The following is a 23,766-nucleotide window of genomic DNA, read 5'->3' as shown; positions in this document are numbered from 1 at the left end:
TTTTGCACAACTCTGTTGCTTGTGAAGCTCGCACACAAGAATTTCACTCACATGTGCTGTACCAATGTACCTGCACATGTGATGTGACAATAAAAGAGATTTGATTTGATTTGGGAAATTATTTGTTACATCATTTAAAAATTACATTAAAAACAACAAACATATAACAAATAGCAAATAAGTATAATGGCACATAAGATCTCTGGGTCCTAGAGCCTGTCATATCTGCTGCCAGTCTGTCACAGTGATAACAGTCAACCATTCACATATTTGGTCATTTTAAACCTTTCGAAATAACCTGGAAAGAACCCACGAAGGCAAGGGGAGAACATGGAACATGTAAACATCGTTCTCCACCTTCCTCCAAAGACGGCCTGGGTTTGAACTCACCAGCCTGATGGAAACTTTCTGTATGAAGTTTGAATGTTCTGCCTGTATCTGCATCAACCCAGGTACAAACGAAACACCAAAGTAAGAGTGGGAAAAAAATAAAATGAATTGTAACATGTACATGTGTATTCACAGCTTTTGCTCAATACTTTGTTGAAGCCCCTTTGGCAGCAGTTACAGTCTTTTTGAGTATGACACTAGACAAAGTTTCTTCTTTGCAGAACCTCAGAAGCTCCATCAGCTTGGATGGAAAACGTCAGTGCACAGCCATTTTCAGATCTCTTCAGAGGAGTTCCATTGGGTTCAGGTCTGGGCTCTGACCACTCAAGGATGTTCACATGATCCTGAAGTTAATCATTTGTTATCTTCACCGTGTGCTTCGGGTCATTGTCCTCTTTAAAGACAAACCTGTCGAAGGTCCAGAGCGCTCTGAAGTAGGTTTAGATCAAAGATGTCTCTGTACATCGCTGCAGTGATTAGTCTCCCAAAATGCTTTTGTGTATTCTTTTCAAATTCATTTAAGAACAAACAAAGACGCTTTTTCTTAAATTCACAGAGATGAGGGTTATCGTGTTATCTGCAGTAATAAATCGATAATCTATAATCAAAATATGCGAGGGATCATTTTTTTGGTTTCAGCAGATGATTCTGCGAGTTGTTAAAAGCAGGTCTGCAGTGCTACCAGTGTTACAGAACATCAGTACAAAAATACATCTCACAGTGCTGAATTTGGAAATGAATACTGACATGGATAAAATAAATAAAACTGGGACTAACACTGATCCAACACCAAGTAACTGATATAAATGTTTTAGGAGTGCAAGCTGTAATATTGCTGCTTTGTTGTTACGACTTTAACTAAGCCAATAAAATAACTGCTTTCCAGGGTGAACTAACAGCATATTTCACCCTGATTCCTGGATACACTCATAGGCCTACTCATCATCTACCTGCTGTCATTGATGCATTGATATTATTGGCTAGCCTCAGAGTCTGGCACACTTACCAGAACTCAGTCAAGCACAGAAAACCCAAATGTCCAAGCATCCCCCACTCCCACATCGCTGTGTCCATGACCTGATCTAACAGCTTCACAGGATTTTCAGATTTATTTTAGAGGCCAATTTTACTCAGTACTGGATCAATGTGTGTACTTGAATATCTGTATTGATGGGCTTTCTTCAAGATGGCACCCATGTTTGGTTGCCGCTGCTGGTGCAGTTTTTTATTGCCGGCCATCACCATTTGCAGCGTTATGTTTTTCTTTTGTATGCTGTTTGAATTCAGGATCGACGTACATTACGGATTCATTGGACAGCTAATGTGACAGCTGGAGACACTACAGCAAAGCCTTTCCTCCTTTCTGTGTTCCTCAGTGGAGTGTTTGATACTGTACACAACACACAGAGTTATTATCGAGGTGAAACAGGCAGCATTGGAGGCTAGCTTCTTGGCTGTGGGGAGACTCCCAGCGCCTGTGGCCAGTTCCTCTCCTGTCACTTGGCAGGCACACTGCCCTGCTGTCTGTGGTTCTGGGTCCACGGCTCGATGGCAGAATGGTCATCTGGGTCTGTTTCACTGGTGGCAGCGATGTCCTCTCATCAGTGATCGTTTTATCTGTTTTAGGAGTCAATGCAGGTTCACAGATGTGTACAGGTGTTGAATTCCAGTGAGCTGCTGAATGTCCCAATCAATGGTCACCAATCCAGTTTGCCCTGCTTAATGTTTACATTATTTATTCTAAATAATGTCTTTATTAAGGACTCTGTAGAGTTTATGTTGCTGACTCAGACATGGCAGCGACATATAGATTATATTCACTTCTCTGGCTGCTCCGTCAATGGAACGTCGTGTCTTTTGAGTCATAGCAGAGGACTTGCTGCCTGATGAACTCAAACCGGTTTTCTTCATTTGAGTTACAGACGATTAAGGTCGGTTCTCCGAAAACCTTTTATTTTAATCTATTACCTGCTGGCATTGCTGGACTCTTTTTTAACTGAATTTAATGACCTTTGTCATTTATCATTAGATGGATGTAACACTGGGAGATTTTAACCTTCATATTGACGAACTCTTGATTGATGGACTCTTGTAGGACAGCTGCTGATCTCATCATTATCACAGAGTATTTTAACTTTCAGCAACATGTTTCTGGCCCTGCACATATAATAATCCCCACATTTCATGACACTTTTCTTTCATCCTTTTACTCTCAATCTATTCAGGTACAGGAGCAACTCTGACACAAAATATTGTCCAATGGTAACATGTTTGTCCTTGGATAAATATTTGTCATTTTATGAGATATTGTCACAAGTTAGAACATTTATGGGTGGCTTCCACACCTGATGCAACAATATTGTCTCTTCCAATATTCCACATGCACCAGGTGTGAGTACAATGAGTTTTTGAACAATTTGTAAATTAGGTCACTGATATTAGTATTTCTCCATCATTGTCTCAATATAATGTCCCCCAAATTCAAGCCCCCTCGATGTCCTTCCTACTTTTGTTTTTAATTAGTGTGTTTGACTGTGTTTGACTGTGTTGGCCACTGTATCATGGAAAGGATTATTGCTGAGTTTCCAGCTCAAACAAGCTGCTGTTGGGCCAAAGAAACCACAGTAGATGCACCTCTGTCGAATAGTTACAGACCAGTCTAGAATTCTGTGTCAAAGGTTTTGTAAAAAGAGTAACAGCAGAGCAGCTTAACTACTTATTAGAGAAAGACAATGTTATGGATATGTCTCAGTATTGTTTTCACAAACTGCACTCTATCGAAACTGCTTTAACATTTTGGTTTAATTGTATATTAGGTTGATACTTTATTGCAGTATCTTTACAAACAAGCTATAGGCTCATGTACTATCTATCAGAGAGATTTTTTACTGTTTGTATGAATCAAGTGATGTCTGAAGCAACAGCAAGATAACATGCATGGTAGTGATATTGTTCACTCATCGTCATAAACACCAGTGAAAACAGAAAAGTGCATCCTCACAGGCAACAAAACTGAACAGAGTTTTATCTCAGGAAAGACTTTACAACTCAAAACTGTTCACATTACAAACTAGTTTCAGCTACGATTGCGACAGCTTTATTGCCAGTGTGCATTTTTGCACACACTCTCTTAACTGCTTCATCACAACGCATAGGCTTATGTAAATGAGCAGAAGGTATACAAAAATGCAATAAAAGAAAAAATACAAACAGAGAACGAAGCTAACAAAAACTGATGAGCCAAAGAAAGAGGGGCAGGCAGTGAAGGAAAGACAACAAAAGAGGAGTAAAAAGATGCAGAGTAAGAAAGCAAAGACAGATAAGTAGAGCAGAGAGGGTGACTGACCATGGAAATAATAAAAAGACAAAAAGAGTCTGACCAGATATCTGAACAAGATGAGGACAGAATCGCTTTATGTCAGCCCAAAACATCAAGAAATGTGACTCCACAACTGCAGACGCACCAAATTTTATTATTCCTTTCTTGCTCTGCTATTCTGCCACCAGTGAGCTGCCATGCAAATGGAGCCAGAACGGAGCCTCTTGTCTGCCTAACACGAGACAACAGGGAGCCTGTGTATGTGTGTGATACCTAATAATGTCTACATCTTGCTCAAGGATTAGACACAGTAACAAGAAAAACCGCACAGGTGGTGAGGGAAGAGGAATCTCCAGGAGCTTACACAAGCTTTTTCTGTGAATGGGGGAAGCCATCACAGGTGTACACAGCGAGATCCAGCCAATCACAGCTTCTCAGGACAAACACCCGACAACCTTTTTGCACTGAAGACTTTGTACCAACACCTACTGCAGCTCTTAAATTTCCAAATGAATTGGCATGCTGAAGTATTATGTGATCATCAAACATAGAGTGGCACCAACTGTACATGCAGTGGAACAAGTGTTTTGAAGTTCAATTAATACTTTATAACATTATAACAGACGGGAGGCTTTCTGCTTTATAAATCCAGTACACTCCATACTATCTAGAATTTTTAAATCTACCAGACAGGCCAGATTTGTTGACCTTGGTAAGCCACTTTCCAAGTTCTTGATTTAGCTCCTGGATAGCGGCAGAGTCTTTCAGGCTTACCCAAACTCTTGACTGGTTGCTCAATGATGGATGAGATGACCGTCCCTAAAATCAGCCAATTCAACTTCCCTTCCTTCAGCACCATGGGCCATTACTTGGAGGGCTTGAAAATTATCCTAGCTCATGTGATGAGCTTGGAAGGATGCTTCCAGGACTATTCTGAGTAGACCAATTGGCAGGTTTTCAGAGAGGCAGCAATTCATGATGGCGGGGTGGACTTTAAAGGCTTTTGCTTGCTCAGATTGTGGATACATCAGCAAGTGCAATGTGTAACACAAAGGTTATAATCATCTCTCCTAATCAGAAACCCTGGCTAAATGTGGAGGTGAGATCTATTAAGGATACAGGGCTCAGCGTTTGCATCTGAAGATCCAGTGGCACTGAGAAGAGCAGGGAGGGAATTGGATGCAGATATTAAACTGGGAAAGGCAACCTATGCCCAAAATATACATGGTCATTTTTTCACCAGTGGCCCTTGAAGCACGTGGAAGGAAATAAAGAGCATCACTGGGTTTTAAGACAGTGTGCTCAGGAACTCACCATGGTGTTGACATTTTTAACATCTCTCTCTCTCTGGCTTTGGTCCATTGTTTTCCCAGTGCCCAAAGACCCAGCTGAGAAAGCCATGAGTAACTATTGCCTGGTGGCTTTCACCCCACTTATCATGAAGTGGCTGGAATGGCTGCTTTTGGCCCCATTCAGGAGTCAGTTGACATCAGTGTGGGTCCACAGCAGCATGCATACAGGAAGAACCAGTCTGTCATCCACTCTGCTCTCATGCATGTGTCAGCCTGCTCTTTCTGAACTCTGACTCTGTATTTAATACCATCATTCCACAGACACTAACCAATAAGCTGTTACTGTGTGTAACTGGGTGCTGGACGTCTTGACAGGCAGGCCATCCTCCACCATCAAACTTAAAGCCAGCTCTCCACAAGGGTGTGTATGGTGGCCTCTACTGTGTACACTTCTCACGTGATTACTCAGCAAAGTATCCAGGCAATCATATTCTGAAGTTTGTAGATGGCTGTTGTTGGTCTGATCTCTACGTACAGGAAAGAGGTGGAAGAGCAACCTCACATGGGCCACGAATTCAGCCAGTATTATGAAGGAAGCTGATCAATGACTGTTTTTCATGAGGAGGCTGAAGTAGCTGATCTTGGGGTACCGTGTTCTGGTGGAGAGTGTTCTGACTTCTTCTATAATTGTCTGTTATGGCAACTGCTCTGAGGCTGACAAGACGGCGCTGCAAAAACGGTGAAATCTGCCCAAAAGGTCACCAACAGCAGTTTCCCTTCTCTGGAGCACGTTTGTATTAAGAGATGCAGAATCGGGTATTGAACATCAACAGCATCTATCTAAAGACTAAATTACTGGAAAGCTTAAATGATCTGCTGTTCTGTATCAGTGGTCTGTTTGCATGATTTTGCTTGATAAGATGAATTATCAGTAACATAAATAAACTAAATGCACCTACATTGTTCTCAGACCACAACACACTGGTTACATTTTGAGCATTGTTTAAGGACAACCTGCTCTGTCACTGGTTCCATCAGCCAGGAGAAGATCCTTTATTTTCTCCTGGTTGTTCTGTAAACTGCCCCACAGTGACGCTTGTTCTTTTAACGTCATGCAGCTTCCGCACAGGTGTACTGTATACAACTCAGATCAAATTACAAAACACATGCACGCTTTTATAAACAAGCAGAAAGCAACACAGTGTGTTTTTTCCTTCTTCAATTAAAGTTGGCTTAATTACTTGCTTACTCCAAGCACTCTCTGTGAAAAGCCATTACACAAGAGAAGTGAATACAGACAAATACACACCTTAAAAACATCAAACACATAACACTGCACTGCTCTTAAACACTCACAGAGCAACCGTCGCTTTTCATAGAGGTGGAAAAGGAAAGATTTTGAAAAAGCTGTACCTTTGCTTTTAGCTAGAAGAGCAGGGGAGGCGGAGACAGCACAGAATCCACAGCCAAGAGTGCCCAGAGAGGGGAGAAGAAGAAGAGGGAAATTTAGTCCAAATTATAGCAGACACCAACCATATCATGTCATAGAATTCAATAATGCACAGCACCATCTTTGATGTAACTGTACATCTCAAACACATGAAAGCCACGAGCAGTAACTACTCAAATAGAGGACTTCTGGGAAAAGGGGCGGATAGAACACTCATCAGGAAAATGAGGAAATTTGTACAATATCTAAAAGTAGAGATGCATGCATGAAAATAAACTTACAATATATATTACATGACCATGCAGAGCTGTTTCACTAATTTACCCTTTCATTCATACTCATGCATTTTGTCCCGTTTCTACTGACATTCATTCCTCTTCTATCCACTGCATACTTTCACCTCTCCGGTCTTCCTACTCTCACTAGACATCTCAGTGTGTCTCTCTTGACATTACGACACGTTTTCTCCAGATAGAAATAGTGCAGCCCTTCTGACCTTCTCTATACTTCTCCATCAACATTCTCAGAGCAAGCATCACATTTGTAATTCTCGTTCTGCTGCTCACTGATCATCGGGTCACTTTAAAAACTCTTTCTCATAGCTTCATGGTATGGTTCCACTCTCTCTGTAGCCATCAGTACCGGCACAGCTCCTCTCTCCTGGACATCTACACACCTGCACCAGTGTGTGATGTGGACCAAGTGCCTTTCACTCTCAATCCCTTTTTAAAGCTGCTCACTTCCTCCTTATTAATTCTCTGCACTTTCTGAATCACTAACTTTCCTCCATCCATCCTAATCTCTCTCTCATCTTTCTTCATTTATCTGCCTCTCAGAGTACTCCTCCCATCTTCGTACCACACCTGTAACTTGTTACTACATTTCCATCTCTATTCCTTTTTTTTTGTGTGCACACGGGTGCACAGTGAACACCCGTGTCCATCTCTATTCCTAATCACCCTGACCTGTTTCACATTGATTCTAGCTCGATCACTGCCAATCCATCTTTCTCCTTAGGGTCATGTTTTACATACAAACCAATAAAAGCCTTTTTCTTTGCATTTCCCACTCCTTCCTTTGTGAAATGCCTTTTCTGTCCTGTGCAACCTCATTCCACCAAAAGACAATTGTCCTTGTCTTCTTTCCTCTGTCCACAGTATAAATCATACACCTCCTTGGCTGTTTCTGTCTCACTTCATCTCTGAACTTCCTCCTTTAACTTCCACCTTGTAACGCTTGGCTCTGCCCGATTTCCAGAAACACTCTACAGACTACGTCTGATGCTGCGCACTGTAGCTACAGTCTCTCCAGGACAACACATTTCAGGAAAAACAAGCTTTGTTTGTTACAGTTTTCTTAGGACAGTAAAAAGAAGGAGAGAGGGGAAATAAAATAACATTGTATATTGAACAACACCATCAAAAACAACCACAGCACAGCACAACAGAGTCACAACCAAAGATAGACTTGTAGCAAAGACATAAAGAGAGGCATACCTTGCTCTGCCATCATATGTGCAAGGCCTTAAGAAAATAGGAAAGGTATAAAAGAGAGGAAAGAGAGAGAATATTTCAGCAAAGAGAACACTTAGTTTCAATACCCTCTGGTATTGTGATGATTCATGCTTTTACCCATAGTGAAAGCATAGCATCAGATCACACAGGTGCCACACAGCTTCCTGTGCCTGAGCAGGAGGCTTCCTCGTAACGAGTATAAGACATAAAAAGCTCATGTGTGCTTTTTACGTTTGTGTAGCAGAACTCAACTGACCTGCTGTATAGACATAAAAATGCGATTTCTGCTCTTTGCTCTTTGGCTGTTTGAGGCAGCAAACACAAATTATAAACACATTATTGAAATGTCTTCACTTTATTAGTTTATGTCCCTGTCACGCTAACACACAGCTGCTTATTTAAACATCCAGTTGATGGGAGTGACATGTCTGTTTTTCTGTTTCTGGTTATTGTCTATTTTTTGGTTTAGTCTTTTTTTTAGTATTATAGCTGCTTTAAAATGAATTGTGACAGAATATATAATATTTTAAATATGATTTCCTGAAGGCCAGCTCGTGAGCTGTCCAAGCATTTGACACACCATGAATGTCCTGTGAAGTTTTAGTCCACAAGAACTGAATTTCATCACTTTTGTGCAAAGACAGTAAAATAATGAGAATTACTGCAATGCTCTAGTTTAATAAATTCTTTGTTTTCAATCGGATACTTAAATATCTCTATAGAACTTGTTAGAGGTAAGTCTTAGTCATTTGTCCCTCCTTTGTAAAAGAAATATCCCATTTCAGGGAATGCAATGTGAATTATGTTAAAGCACAGACAGGAACGTTTCAGTAAATCATTAAGCTGGAACAGTAGCTTCACATTGTTGTCACCAAGTCTGTTTGCACTTGTCTGAATATCTGCTTCCATCTGACATTATTCACTAAAAACACTCACCTGGCATGTTGTTGCTGTTGATTTCTAGAGCAAAAAAAAGGAGACAAAGAAAACAAGCAAAGGTAGTATTAGAAACACACTTGTTTCTTGCATGCTGACTATCATGCAAATAATTACACACATAGTTCATACAGAGGGCTGGCACTACACTCAGCCTTTTGCATGTTCTTTACAATGCAGAATGTTTGAGCAAGTAGCACTTAAAGCAGCAGCACTTTGAACCACAATCACGACAGGAAATACAAAGAGAAATGTTCAGCACAAAAAGGCATTTGTTCTCACGCATGTGTGCATTTTCCCTTATCCTGCATTGAAGTCACATTACCTCATTTATTCTGTAATAGTATACTGTTACTACAGCACGAAGACATGCAAAGAAAAAATAAAAATGTCAAATGTTAAAGCCAGAAAGGCCCTAATGTCAAAGATCTACGGTTGTGGTCTGAGACTCATTATGGGCATCTTTCAGGGTGGAGTAAGTGTACAGAACAGATCTTTATTTAAGTATTAGGTGCAATCCCCAACCTCAGTATAAATACAGGATCTACATATCTACATATGAATATTTGGTGAAATGTCGCTTAGCAAGTTGAACCTTAACAGGATACGTTTGTATCAACAAGCTTGTGACAAAACTCTGGTTGGATAACTGACCACAGTTCTCCTTCTTAGCTCTTGGATCTTCAGGCCAATCAGAAGAGTGCTGCCAAACAAATTATGCTGACAGAAAGAAGTCAGTCATGATCACTAACAAAACGTTTAACAGGCCTTGGCCTTGTCATGTTATAAAACATCCATCCATCCATCCATCCATCCTCATCCACTTTATCCGAGTATAAAATAATAATGCAGAATTCAGCCGACTGCAGCGAGATTTTACACACTTTATTTATTTGAGCCTGTATATGCACCTTTGACCCTGCGTGGGTTAGATGATGATGATTGGATGTGAACTTGTGATCACAACTGCATGTTTGCATATCCACAGATACAAATGTGGAAATATGGAGCTATTTGAGCTTTTGTCACAGATGGAAGAAAACTGAGCTTCTATATGAGTTTCAATCTATTTTTTACGTACAAATTTACTTACATTAGCAAAATAATCCACTAAGACAATGATGGCAACAAAAAAATAGATCTCTGTATAAAATCACAGTAACTTAGTTTGCTACACAGAACTCATACTGTATGCTGTTAAAAGCAGTACAAATCATCATTGCAACTAATATTTATTTACCTTGAACACAGGCTTGGAGAGAAACCTAACAAAATCAGTGATTTAAAGCCACTGGAAACAAATTTTAGGTGGAACATTGTTTGTTTGCTTGCTTCTTAATCCAGTTAACCTGTAAATCACTTAATTCAAGAAATGAATAATTGTGGAATCTATAAAGAACAAGTTAGCGAAGAACAAATTTTAGATTGTATTTCTCTGCTATTGTTGTTCCTGGGAACCTGTCACAACAGCATGAAATATCTTTCCATGTGTTCAGTTGAAACTTTGAAAATGTAACCTTCACACATAGACTGGGACTACATTTCAACCAGTGGTGCTGAGGATCTTGTCAAAATGATAAAGGCAGAAAAGTACCAGCAGATTGTGATCCTCCATGCTATAGCATCTCAAAAGCATCACATGTACTGCTTCATTTTTCAGTATGTCATTAATCCCAAATAGGCATAGCTGGACTGGCCATCGGCAAAAACAAATTTTTTTCGTTTTTTTCCCGTAACGGTATAAACAATGAAAGGTGGTGGATTGGCCAGATGCTGGGAGATGTGTAAAATTAACTCAATTGTTTGGTGGTGGCTATTGTGGAGCTTCCACAGATTCAGTAACATTAGCAAGTGGTGGAGGCCAGCAGGTGCAACACGCTGGCAGGTGGATGAAATGCAGGAGGAGCAGAGACCCGAGGCGGTGAACTGAACTTCAGGTAAGAAGTTATAACCTGCAGTCTCTCTGGGTCAGATATAAACCAGGTTTAGCTGGAGTTTATTTTCGTTGTGCTGAGTTTTTACAGTCAGTTACAATAACTTGTACTGCTACTAGCTAGCATGATGGAGTTTATATACAGCTGGGTGGTGTTATGATGTTACTGATGGTGAACTTGTTTTGTCTTATTTTATTTATAAGGTTAGTTAGTAGAGTTTCCAACCGTCCCGTAAAAAACAGAATCGAAAAGAAAATATTACACGTTTCTTATTGAGGTGAAAAGGAACAGTTTGTCCCGGACTTCAGCTACAATGAAAAAGACACAAAGCTGGAGTTATTCTGTGTCTTTGCTGCACAGCTGCCTCTTCTTCTCTCATTCTCCCCTCCCTCTCCTGTTGCTACTTCAATCATGAAACTGATCAATGATCAGCTGATCGGCTCTCTTGTTTGTTTATCGCCCACTTTGTGCCAGAAAGAGGAAACCAGCGGATGTCGCGCTAAACAACAGCAGCACGTTTAAGCTTGATCAGCTGTTGTTAGAATTTATTTAATATTAATTTCTAGTATCAGCTGATGTTTGCTGGAGCCACAGCTGTAAAGCTGCTGGTCATGATATGGTTTGGTTATCTGGTGAGAGGGAAACATGAAGATGAAACCAGGAGATGTCCTTACTGGATCATCAGAGCTGTGATGGAGAAACAGGTTTACCTTTTAGGTGACATGAATGAGTTGAAGTTATGAACTGTTTCTGAGAGACAAATAACACCAGGATCCTTTTTTAGGTAGCTGACAGCTGGTAACTGTGCAGGGGCGGGTCTAGCAAAGTGTTGCCAGGGGGCCAGGTAGGGCATTAACAGGGAGAGGGGGCACAAAGAAATACTTTTCTTTCTTATTCTCATTTAAAATGTCTAGCTTTTAAAAATAATTATCTGAATCTTACAACAAACGTTTTCATCTGATGTAAAATGTATAGAAATCCATTATTGTACATAGTAATTTTTTTTAGGGTCCCATCATAATTTCTTCAGAGTAAGTCACACTGCTGACAACTGATCCATTCTGTAGTTGGTATCCGTAGCCAGTCTTGTCAATGATCTCACTGAGGGGATTCAGGCCTATGCAGAACAGCAGTGGGGACAGAGCGTCTCCTTGGTAGATCCCTCACTTGATGGTGACTTGTGCTATGGGCTTGAAGTTGGCCTCTAGTGTTGTACGCCACATCCCCACTGGAGTGCACTCCAAACTGTACGGCCTCAAGTTTAACGCCGAGAAGACCAAAGTCCTGACCACCGACGGCTCACCAACGATCGTCCACCTCGATGGTGTGCAGATCAAACAAGTCCAACAATTTCAATATCTGGGGTCCCTCGTCGAGGAGAAGAAAGTGGCATCATCAGTGGAGATACGCTCCAGAATTGGGCAGGCGGCGGCAGCATTCGCTTCCCTGCGCTGGTGCGTCTGGAAGAAGAACAACATCTCATTGGCGACAAAGATCCGCCTTTACCGAACCCTGATCCTGCCCATTCTACTTTACGGCGCAGAGACGTGGACAATGCTCAAACACAACCTGAGCAAGCTCGAAGTTTTCCAAATGCATTGCCTTAGATGGACAAGAAGTGAAGAGAGACACCCCCACTGAGTTCCTGATGAAGTCCTGTTGATGTTGTATAGGTCTAGGCCTTCCAGGATCCAGGTGTGGGGCATTGAGTCACCAGGCGGTGCACAGGTTGGTCAGCCTAGTCTTGCAGTCTCGGGTGACTGCTTCATCTACCAGTAGCTGGTGTTTTCTGCCTCTGGTATTCTTGCAAATTCCTTTCTCATCTATTGAGCCATGTTCATCTTAGCCGCTATGATGCCTGACAGGAGCTTCCACGTGGTGCTGAGGCGGGTTATTGGTCGGTAGTTGGAGGGGACAGGTCCCTTCTGGGGGTCCTTGGGTGTCAGGACTGCCCAGCCTTCGGTTAGCCATTTTGGGTATCTCTCATTGACTGGCTGGTTATTAGCTGGTTCATTTGTACGATGGAGTGCAGTCAGCTTCTTCAGCCAGTAGGCGTGAATCATGTCAGGGCTTGGTGGTGTCCAACTCCTCATACTGGAAAGCCAGTCTTGGATGTCTGCCTGTTCAGAGAGGTTGCTGTGGTCTGATATTAGGTCCACCAGCTACTTGGCATTGGTGTAGTGTAAGTAACGGAACCCCATAACTAAGAAGATTCCTCATTTACATTAACAACACATGGAAGTCTGTCAGATAGAGTTGAGTCACATCATTACAGCACAATTTCTTTAATATCAATTGTGTGCTCTAATCTATATAATAAAATATTATTGTCAAGAATATCAAATGATGCACTGAGGTGTAGCACGATAAGTTGCCTCAAGGCACTATATAAAATAACACTGAATTGAATTAAACTGAATCGAATAAGTCCACTTTCTGAGGCAATGTAAAGATAATTGGTAACATTCACTCGTGCTGTTTCTGCACTATAGTCTGAATCCTGACTGAAACTCCGCAAATAAACAATTTCTTTGCATACACTTGTCCAGCTATTTTTGAACTATTCTTACAATATTTTGTTAATAAAATGAAGGATAGAAATTGGTCTATACAATAATTTGCTATGACAGTAAAAGCTTTTTTAAGTAAATAATTAATTGCCACAATCGTAAAACAGGTCTGTTTTAATAAAGATAAACTATTTAAAACTGAAACATTAATTAATTGTAGGAATTAGACTTATTGATGATTTAAAGGAGAAAATGAATGAAAATAAGTAAATAAGGATAGGAGGGAAACAGTACTAGCAAACATCAGCGACCACTACAGGCACGTCTGTGGGAGGTGACTTTTAAAGAAATGAGTGAAGTCATCACTAGTCAAAGCTAAAGCAATAGCTCAACAGAGCTCAAACTCTGTCAGCCTGGGTACAAGGCTGACAACCTAGGGGGTTCCCATTTTCCTCTTTCTTACATATGGTAAGATGTCCTAGCTTTACAAAGACCCTTTTTTTTCTTATAGAGCAATTATTTATCCAGGCCAAATGAAGATCTTCTAAATTAGCAAGGTGTCATTTCCTCTCCAGCTTATGAGTTCTTTACTTGAAGGCTCATATTTGTGGGTTGTACCAGGGAGTCAAATGTCTCTGACTGGTTGCTTTCTTTTTCAGAAGAGCCACAGTATCCAGATTTGTATGCAGTCATGAATTAATACTGCTGCAAGATAACGGACTTCTGTACATAAAGTACAATTTAGGTAGCTGTTGCTCTTTGTTACTATTGCAAGTCATTCCCTTTTGTCTCTACTGCAGCTATGTTTGGTCTCTTCCTGTTAAACTGAAATTCTTCTATTAACTTATCAATTCTCCCAAGTGCTTGCTCATAAGAGATCATCTGATCATTGGGCTTGTCTAATATAGTAAGGCTTGCTTTGAGACAGCTGTTGTTGTAAACTGGCATTATAAGACTGAACAGAGCAGCTATCTAACTTTTGTTGACACCGGTGATTTACAGGTAACTAGGGAAATATTGAAATGTGATCTGCCACACCATTGTCTTGAGAAATATGGTAGTCTCAAAAGCAAAATGAGATGATATTTGAATTAGTGTTAATTCACTTTAAGTTTTTTAATCAGGTTTTCTAACAGGCCCAATTTAATCAAAAACATTTTCTGAACCAATCACAGATATATAAACTAGTTTGATTGATTTTTTTATTATTTGCATTTTGAAAAAGTAAAAGACTATGGACAAGTAAAGCAGCGTTGTTATGTTAACCTAATTAAATACACTCAATTAGGTTACATTTAATTAAATATTTGACCCAAACTTTAGCTCTTATCCATTATTACTGACAGATGAGTCAATTCTTATTTATCAAATACAATATATAAAATATATTAAAAAGGTAAAATGGTAAAAACAAAAAAAGAGAAAGAAAAAAGTCATGCAAGTTGAGTTATGACAAATTCTAGCTGTCACGAATGCAAAGATATTTTGCAAAAACAGACTAGTGAGTTTATTCTGGAGCAGCTCATAGGTTTAGTTAGCAGCAAAAGATACAATGTTCTTGGTTAAAAACCAATTCTGCTCTTAGATCAGTGAAGAATATCTTCCTATATTCGTTTGGGCCACTTACAGAAATGAAGCAATGGTGTGACTGACTTGCGATCCATTAAATCCTCTTAGCATGGACAAATTGGGCATGTTAGGGAGTTAACACAAACGCAGGCAGATGGAAGTCAATCTGATATACATTACATATTAATTCAGTTTAAAGTGAAGACTGTCAACTGTGCTCAAATGTCGAACAAGCTGATCCAGTGGTAATCAGGGGAAGGAAGTGTGTATGTGTGTGTGTGTGTGTGTGTGTGTGTGTGTGTGTGTGTGTGTGTGTGTGTGTGTGTGTGTGTGTATGTGTGTGCGCGTGTGTGTGTGGTGTGCGTGTGTGTGTGTGTGTGTGTGTGTGTGTGTGTGTGTGTGTGTGTGTGTGTACACAACAAGCTGTAATAACGACATATTTCAATGAAAGTCTCGGCAGTATTGAATATGATGGCACACCAGTGATTACCAACATTTGACTGGTTAGTTTTCATTTCCAACGTTATGGTGGACGTTCTGGAGTCGATAGATAAAAAAACGATCCAGTTTTGATGCATGTCTGTCACTACTTGAAATTCTCCACAAAGAGTTTCAAGCTTTCTGTAATTCAGTGAAGCAGAGCACAGCCTTCGGAGAACTGGTAGAATCATTCACAGAGGGAATGACGTGACTCTCAGAAGAAGACAAAGAGGAACCATTGGTAGGTTTTAAACCCCTTTATGAAGTGCTCCAGCTAACAATGGCAATAGCAATGAATTTCAGTATCATTTTCTGACATTGTTTTCTAATGTTACATTTTGACAGCTTGTCTACTGAAGACAGTAAAGGTTAGAATAAAACAAAGTTTTAATGTCTTGATATAAAGTGCCTTGAGGTGACTGTTGTTGTGATTTGGCACTATATAAATAAAATCACTCACTAAGAGGCATTGTGTGCAGGCTTATCATTAGTAAATAAGATGTGTTGGTGCAGTAGAAAGAAAGTTAAAGGTTCATTTCATGACACAAATCAGTGATGCAGATTGAAAACAAACATTACCTGAAACACTAGCAAGCAAAAGTGCAAATCTTCTGATAACGCAGAGTCATTAATATGACTTAGAAGTGCCTGTTTATGTAGACTTGCTCTCTAAACAGTGTTAAAACGTTAGCTAACATTAGCCAACTTTAACTGTAACTTTAACCTTCAGTCTGCTGGCCAAGGAACTGATGTACTTTATTGTCTTCGTTTGTTACAGTTTCTTATTGTGGTCAAACTGGGCTTAGGTGATTGTTTACAGTACAGTTAGATGGACATTAGCTATTGTCCAACAGCCCTTATTCAATATTAGAATATTGCTATAAACCTTATTGGACTGTAAATCTGTTTCCCTGTTCATTTTACCTTTTGAGTGACAGAGGACGATAGTGAAGGAGAGGAGGAAAAGAAACAAGCAGCGGTGGACTTGTAGTGGTGGTGGTCAGACCAGGTCATCATCACGGATGCCTCCGTACTTTGACAGCCCCTGTAGCCCCTGTTCACTGATTATTGGTTATTACTAGTTATTTTACATAACTAAGCAGTGTGTTATGCTGTTATCAAATGTGCATCTGCAGTGAGAACCAGGTGAGAAAATAGACTGATAATGAAGTTGGGTAGAAAGCAATAACTGCTGAACAAAGAAGAAAGAAAAAGAAAACCAAGATGCGTTTCATGGATACTTTGTACCACACTTAAAATACTGTGGGACGTTTTAAATAACACATATTCTTTAATATGAATGGTAACAGTTAACAGCCTTCAGAAGTAAAGCATGGGGGTGGCAGTATCATGCTGTGGGGAAGACTTTCAGGAGCGGGATCTGAGAGACTATTCAGAGTCAAAGGTTCAATGCAGCAGCGTACAGAGGCATCCTTGATGATGATCCGGTCTGAGCGCTCTGGCGGGGCAAAGGTTTATCTTCCCACAGGACCACAACCCCAAGCACACAGCCAAGATAAGAAAGAAATGGGTTTCACTGAGTGTTTCTGCATGGCCCAGCTGGAGCCCAGACTTGAACCCAGTTGTACACTGAAAATGACACAGATGCTCCACATCATACCTGGTGGAGCCTGAGAGGTTCAGCAAAGAATATTTTGAGACAATAGGTGTGCCTGGCTTGTAGCATCATACTCATAAAGACTTCAGGCTGCAATTGTAAATCTCTAAAGGTGCTTCAACAAAGTACTAAGCAAAGGCTGTGAATAATTATGTACATGTTATAATTTTTGGTTTATTATGTTTAAAAACTGTTTGTTTAACTTTTTTAATTTAATGGTAAATGGACTGGATTCTTATATAGTGCTTTGCTACTCTCCTGGAGTACTCAAAGCACTCTATACAACACGCCTCATTCACACAAGCACTTCTAAACTCAAGTGCAAACTACATTCACACTCCGATGAACGCATCGGAGGGCAACTCGGGGTTAGTATCTTGCCCAAGGATATTCGGCATGCAGACTGGGGAAGCCAAGGATCGAACCACCAACCTTCCGATCAGTAGCTGATCTGCTCGACCACCTGAGCCACAGCCACCCCAAAGTCCATTTTGGAATAAAGTTGTAACATGACAAAATGTGGAGCAAGTGAAGTGCTGTGGATATTTTCCAGGTGCACCGTAGTCTTGGAACTGATGACCTGTGTTGAACCTGCACAATAAAGAGAGGGTTTGGACAAATTTGAAAACCAGCTTTCTTAACAGTTTGCTTCTTGTCCAGGTGTGTGGAGTAGCAGTCTGATTGCATCTGTACTGAATAACTGCTTTAGTTGCTTGATGATTTGGTGGACTGTCTCCATGTGGTTAGGAGACCAAAATAACCTTGTGTGTATTTCTCCTCTTATCTACTATATTACATTAGTAGTATTAATAGCTCTTTAACTTACTCTTGAAAGTTCTGATTGTCACATTTGATCCTTTGCCTCATGTTTAATGACTAAAGCTCAACTGTAAAAGTCTTGTAATATACTGAAATCCAAATAACGTTCTTTTGAAAGTAGCATTGTAATGTGTACACAGCTAAACTAAGATGAAGAGAACTGGTTAAGAGACATGACCAGAAACTGACAGGACAGACTTCAGTTTCAATGACCAGCTTCCTCAGGAAATTCTGTAGAAACGCATGGTCCTGTTCCCAATTCAAACACAGACACACCCATACAAGACAGCATACAGCACACATCCACTCAGACATGGAGGGTACCCACAGAAGAACACACACCCATATCGCTACAGTAACCACCAGACTCCTCCATGTTATTTCCAGCAATCACCATGAGCATGCAATCTTTTAGATTTTGGAGCCTGTTTTGTTCATCACATTGTCTCCAGTCTGCTGTTCCACCTGCTAGTCAGAATCCAGAGCAGCCCACCTATCCTTGGTATCACAAGCATATCATGTTCTCCAACAGTCTTCAGTAAAGATAAAACACTCTCTCCCACTACCTAGGATTCTTCCATAGATCTCCTTCTTGTACTCTGTTGCCTACAGCAGATTATGTAACTTCTATCACCTTGAGTACATACCATCCTCTTCTCCTGTGGTTGCAGGATTCTTCTCTGTCGCTTAGAAAGACAACAGTCTCAGGCCATGCATCAATTATCACATTTCGGACCAAATTACAATAAAAAAAAATATCAACTCCCTCTGAAAGTTCAGCTTTCTAATTCCTTCAAAGGGCCACTGTTTTCACAAACCTTACAAATTGTAAGTATTTTAAGTTTCTATGCCCTTTGGACTCACAAGCACCCTGCAGTGTTTTAGCCACTAATGCTGTGATTTCCCTTATCTCTTAATGCTTGTATATCTCTACAATATCCTAATCTTTTCCAGAAGTCTGAAGAAACACCATGTCCATTTGTGGCATGTGCTACAGAGTCTACTGGAGAACTCGTTATATGTTAAAGCAGAGAAATGTGAGTCCCATGGGTCACCTTACTTGGTTTTGTATTTGAGGGTGGGCAAATGAAGACCAACCTGGAGTAAGTCAAAGCAGCCGTGAACTGGCACACCCTCACGACTCAGAAGCAGTTTCAGCGCTTCCTAGGATTTGCAAATTTTATTACTGAAGTTGACGCCTCTACCTCTGGTGTTGGTACACCCCTCTCCCAACGGTCCACTCTAGAAAGTAAACTATAGCCTTGCTCTTTTTTTCCTGTCATCTAACTGTTGATGAGTGCCATTGCAATGTCAGAAAATGGGAGCCGCAAGCTGTAAAGTTAGCATTAGAGGAGTAGCAACATTGTTTGTGGCAACACCCAAACACCCATTTGTCGTTTAGTCTGTTCAGAAATATCTAAATGATTGAATTCTCATCAGGCTCCATGGTCACTGCTTTTTGGATATTTTGACTTTGCTTCAGAGGATGAAACGGCCGAACCAGAAAACATCCTGCCATCCACATGCTTCATTGGCTCCCTCACCTGGGAGAAGGATCACCAGGTATCACCAGCTTTCAAGCCTTGGAAGCTGGTGCTACTAATTCCTACAGGTGTTCCAACTTTTCTGGATTACTTACAGCCCCGTCTGTCTGCATAAAGCAGTGTTGGACACACTGTGGTACCCTCGTCAGCATCAGCTGAACAGTACTGTGCTGCAGAAAGCAGTGTGTTGGTACAAACATGGTGAGAAAAAGGCAATTAACAATGGAAGAGAGACGGACCATCATAACTCTTATAAATGTCGGTCTGTCCTACAGAGAGACTGCACAGAAAGTCAAGGTGTCAGTGAGTCCAGTTTCCTTCTGCACTATGAAACAAACTGTGACAGGAAGAGTCTGACAGACCCAGAGACACGACTGAATCAGGTCATGTGATGGCGGCTCACAGGACAACAGCTTCAAGCAGCTTAACAGTGCTCGTAGTAAGAAAGTCTGTTTCAGCTGTGAAGAGAAGACTTCAAGCTGCAGGGTTGACAGGATGAGTTGCAGCGAGAAAGCCAGGCAAGACAAAGAGGCTTGTCTGTACCATGCAACACCAACACTGGACTGATGAAGACTGGAAGAAGGTATTATGGACCGATGGATCAAATGTGAAATCTTCAGTTCATCACACAGGATCTTTGTCGTCGAGTAGGTGAAAGGATGGATCCACAGTGTGTGTCATCACCTGTCAAACATGGAGGAGGAAGTGTGATGGTCTGGGGCTGTTTGCTGGATCCAGGCTCGGCGACTTCCAGAGTGGGAGGCACCATGAACCAAAACAGCTACCACAGCATTCATGCAGCACCCTCTGGTATGGTGCCAACTAGGTCGGGGCATGAACCCGACCATTATCTTGCCTCATGATGAAGCAAGATAATGACCCCAAACATAAGTTGAAGCTGTGCCAGAACTACCTCAGGAATAAAGATGGTGAGTTTGAAAACATGGAGTGTCCAGCACAGTCTCCAGACGTAAACCCCATCGAGCTGGTTTGGGATGAACTGGACAGAAGAGTGAAAGCAAAGCAACCTACAAGGTCCACATTTCCTTCTGCACTATGAAACAAACTGTGACAGGAAGAGGTCTGACAGACCCAGAGACATGACTGAATCAGGTCATGTGATGGCGGCTCACAGGACAACAGTAGCAACTTCTGCTACAGATATGGGAGAATATCTGATTTCTGTTGTAGACAGAAGCCACAGGTGTGTTCAGCTGTTATATCTGCCAAAGGGGCTACTTTGATGAGTCAAAAGTTTAGAAGGTCTATAGGTTATTTGTACTATGCTTTCATTGTAAGTGAATGAGATATTAAAATAAAAAATAAAAAATAACATTTTTTCAATAAAAAACTGGATAATTGGGGTGTTCTAAAATGGTAGTGTATAGTGTATATACGATTTCCTGGTATACCGATTACACATCAGAGCTACAAAGAATCAGAAGAAAGCGCTTTGCTAGGACTGATCGGAGGCAAACTTCATTTCAATACCACTGCATACCACGAAGCACTTTACGTTACCATCTAAAAGCAAAACATGTTGCAGCGAGCACAAACTGTGGGAGCTGTTAGCGCTAGCAGTTAGCGTACCAAAAAAGGTGTCAGCAGCCCAAACTTGATGAAATAACTGTCTTCAGGAGCACAATTTGTAAGTCAACATCGGACAAACATACAAATTCTCTCACAAAGTGGATTGTTCTGGACTGTAGACCACTATCAGTGGTACAAGATAGGGGGTTAGAAAATGTGCTACAGTAGCGTCAGGTGATCCAACTTTCCAAGTGCCGAAAGACTATTTCAAGTAAAATTCAACAACTGTGTGTGTGTGTGTGTGTGTGTGTGTGTGTGTGTGTGTGTGTGTGTGTGTGTGTGTGTGTGTGTGTGTGTGTGTGTGTGTGTGGTGTGTGTGTGGTGTGTGTGTGTGTGCATGTGTGTGTGTGCGCATGTGTGTGTGTGTGTGTGTCTGTGTGTGTGTGTGTGTGTGTGTGTGTGTGTGTGTGTGCATGCGTGTATGTGTGCGTGTATGTGTGTGGATGTGTGTGTGTGTGTGTCTGTGTGTGTGTGTGTATGTGTGTGCATGTGTGTGTGTGTGTGTGCAAGTGTGTGTGTGCGCATGTGTGCGTCTGTGTGTGTGCGTGTGTGTGTGCACCTCTGTGTGTGTGTGCACTGTGGTCTGTGTGTGTGTGTGTGTGTGTGTGTGTGTGTGTGTGTGTGTGTGTGTGTGTGTGTGTGTGTGTGTGTGTGTGTGCATGTGTCTGTGTGTGTGCGTGTGTGTGTGTGTGTGATGTGTGTGTGTGTGTGTGTGTGTGTGTGCGCATGTGTTTGTGTGCGCATGTGTGTGTGTGTGTGTCTGCAGCAAAGGAGAGACACAGAGAAAGATGTGAACACATACATTTTTGATGAAGGTTCCAGTCAACAAACCAGTCAAACACTCACAGATGTCCACTGGGAGCCTCGTAGCATTTAATTCAATACAACTACCGAATCAGGAACCTTTGAACACTCTCCGTTTTCTCCAGCTCACCTCAGAAATTGCTTTTTACAAATTACTTACTAAACACTTTGAGGTGATTCACGAGGACTTTGACAAATCTGTTTATTCATCAGTGGATACACAGCTACCAGTAAGGTTGTGCTGCTTTTAATTCAGTACCCGAAAGGTGACGTGAGGATAGGAGAGGATTAGAGCTGAAAGTGGATTACTTAAAGGGATGATTCATGATGTACAGGAAAAAGTGTGAGAGCGCAGTGATTAATGAGGCATTCAAAACCTACTTTCTATCATCATTGTTGGCTAACTGATTTTTTTTTCTGCAAATTAGAAACACAAAAGGTAAACCAATACACTGACCACTTATCTACACACACATTCACCATTCAGGGACCTAAAGAACTAAGTTTCCACCAGCCGCCATGGTTCATGTTCATATGAACACACAGCTGAGCCGTGCAGCAGAAGCTACCTGCTCATGTCCAGGTTCAGTACAGCTGGTAGCTCAGTATAATGAAATCACTGTTACCTGCTTCTTTTAGTTTCTCAAACAACGCTTGTTTGGTATGTGGCTAAAATGTGGCACGACCTCTGAGTTACTGGTTTCTCAGTAACCTGGTTGACTTAAAGTGGTTAAACAATTAGCGCTGTTTTACTGCATCGCACATTCCTCAGATACTTTTAACACACAAAGGTGCATCTTTGTTATAAGGAGTTTAAAACCAAGTGCACATGCTTCTAAATGAAGTACCATCGATCAGATGTTGGTTTTTTGTCACAGCAGAGAATCAGCTTATCTTCTGCCAAACCTAAACAGACATGCCGAAAAACTAATATTGAATTTTAAGAATTTTTATTGAAGACTTAAACAACGACCATGTATCTATCTAATGTATCCTATTAGCTTACTGTTCCCAATATGCTGGAAAAAGTGGAAAGAGCTAGTAAAGTTGATAAGTAGGCATATCCAGCTCTTAAACCTCACTGGCAGAAGTGGAGACAGCAGATAGATCACCTGCTCTGTCAGCTGCTAAAACTAGCAAATGTGACCACAGACATGTTTGTCACAATTATATTACCTTCCGAAGTGCAAGGTGGTATTCTTTGCATACCTGATGGCTTGTATGTTTTGCACATGGCACTTGTTCATAGATATTCACTTTATTGTTTGTGAGTAAACTGGCTGCTAACTACTACAGTACATCTCTCCTGCTTTGAGTCTCCTTCTGCTTGGGATGATGCATAATTCACAAAGACAGAGTAGAGTGAGAATGAAAGGCTAAAGCACAAATGAAAGTGAAGAGGAACGGGGGGAGCGGGTTAGCTCAGTGCATTGAGCCGGCGCCTACACTGATCTGTCTGATAAAAGCTGGAAAAGGCCAAAAAAACAAGAAACTTGACAAAGATTGGTTTCTGATATTTATATTGTAAGATTCTTTTTAGTTGCATTTTTTAATCACATTGGTCATTATCTCTAAATAATTTACACGTGTTTTAGAAGAATAAATTTAGAATATATGCTAAAAGCTGTATTTGTTTACTTTCAGTAAGATATCAGTTTCTCTCCATAATGTATTCAGAAAGCAGCCAATCGACCAATCCATACCAGCCAGCCTCATTAAGCATGTCATTTATGCCTTAACAAAAATTAATCTAAATTCTCTCTGGTTTGGAAGAGGCCCCTGCATCCCTCACCTATCACTGCTCTGCAGAAGGCAGCCAGGCGGATCGGCAAAGGAGGGAGAGCCAGACATAAATCAACAATGGGAATGGGTCCCAGCATGGAGGCTCCAAATCAAGGTCGGGAGAAAGCAGCCTATCAAACTACAAGGGTCAATAGATAAAAGGCTGTTAGGTGTGTGTGTGTGTGTGTGTGTGTGTGTGTGTGTGTGTGTGTGTG

The 23,766-nt window shown here is 41.0% G+C and overlaps 1 protein-coding gene across 5 annotated transcripts in view; it reads right to left on the bottom strand.

Moving 5' to 3' along the window:
* The window catches only part of nrxn3a (neurexin 3a), a 199,517-nt gene that overhangs the window by 159,997 nt on the left and 15,754 nt on the right, over positions 1 to 23,766 (bottom strand). For all 5 annotated transcript variants that reach the window (XR_001336901.2, XR_001336903.2, XM_005938683.3 and 2 more), the window contains exons 3-5: positions 8,902 to 8,925; positions 7,948 to 7,974; positions 6,415 to 6,426 (exon numbers count right to left, since the gene is read on the bottom strand). Coding sequence is in view for 3 of the 5 variants with exons in the window: in XM_005938683.3 (XP_005938745.1) it covers positions 6,415 to 6,426; positions 7,948 to 7,974; positions 8,902 to 8,925 (63 nt within the window). In the remaining 2 variants the exon portion in view is untranslated. The remainder of the gene's footprint in view (positions 1 to 6,414; positions 6,427 to 7,947; positions 7,975 to 8,901; positions 8,926 to 23,766) is intronic.

The sequence above is a fragment of the Haplochromis burtoni genome, unplaced genomic scaffold (assembly GCF_018398535.1).
Source record: "Haplochromis burtoni strain Fernald_Lab_line unplaced genomic scaffold, NCSU_Asbu1 Contig_251, whole genome shotgun sequence".
Classification (NCBI taxonomy): Eukaryota; Metazoa; Chordata; class Actinopteri; order Cichliformes; family Cichlidae; genus Haplochromis; species Haplochromis burtoni.
This window is presented reverse-complemented; position numbering and strand designations above follow the sequence as displayed.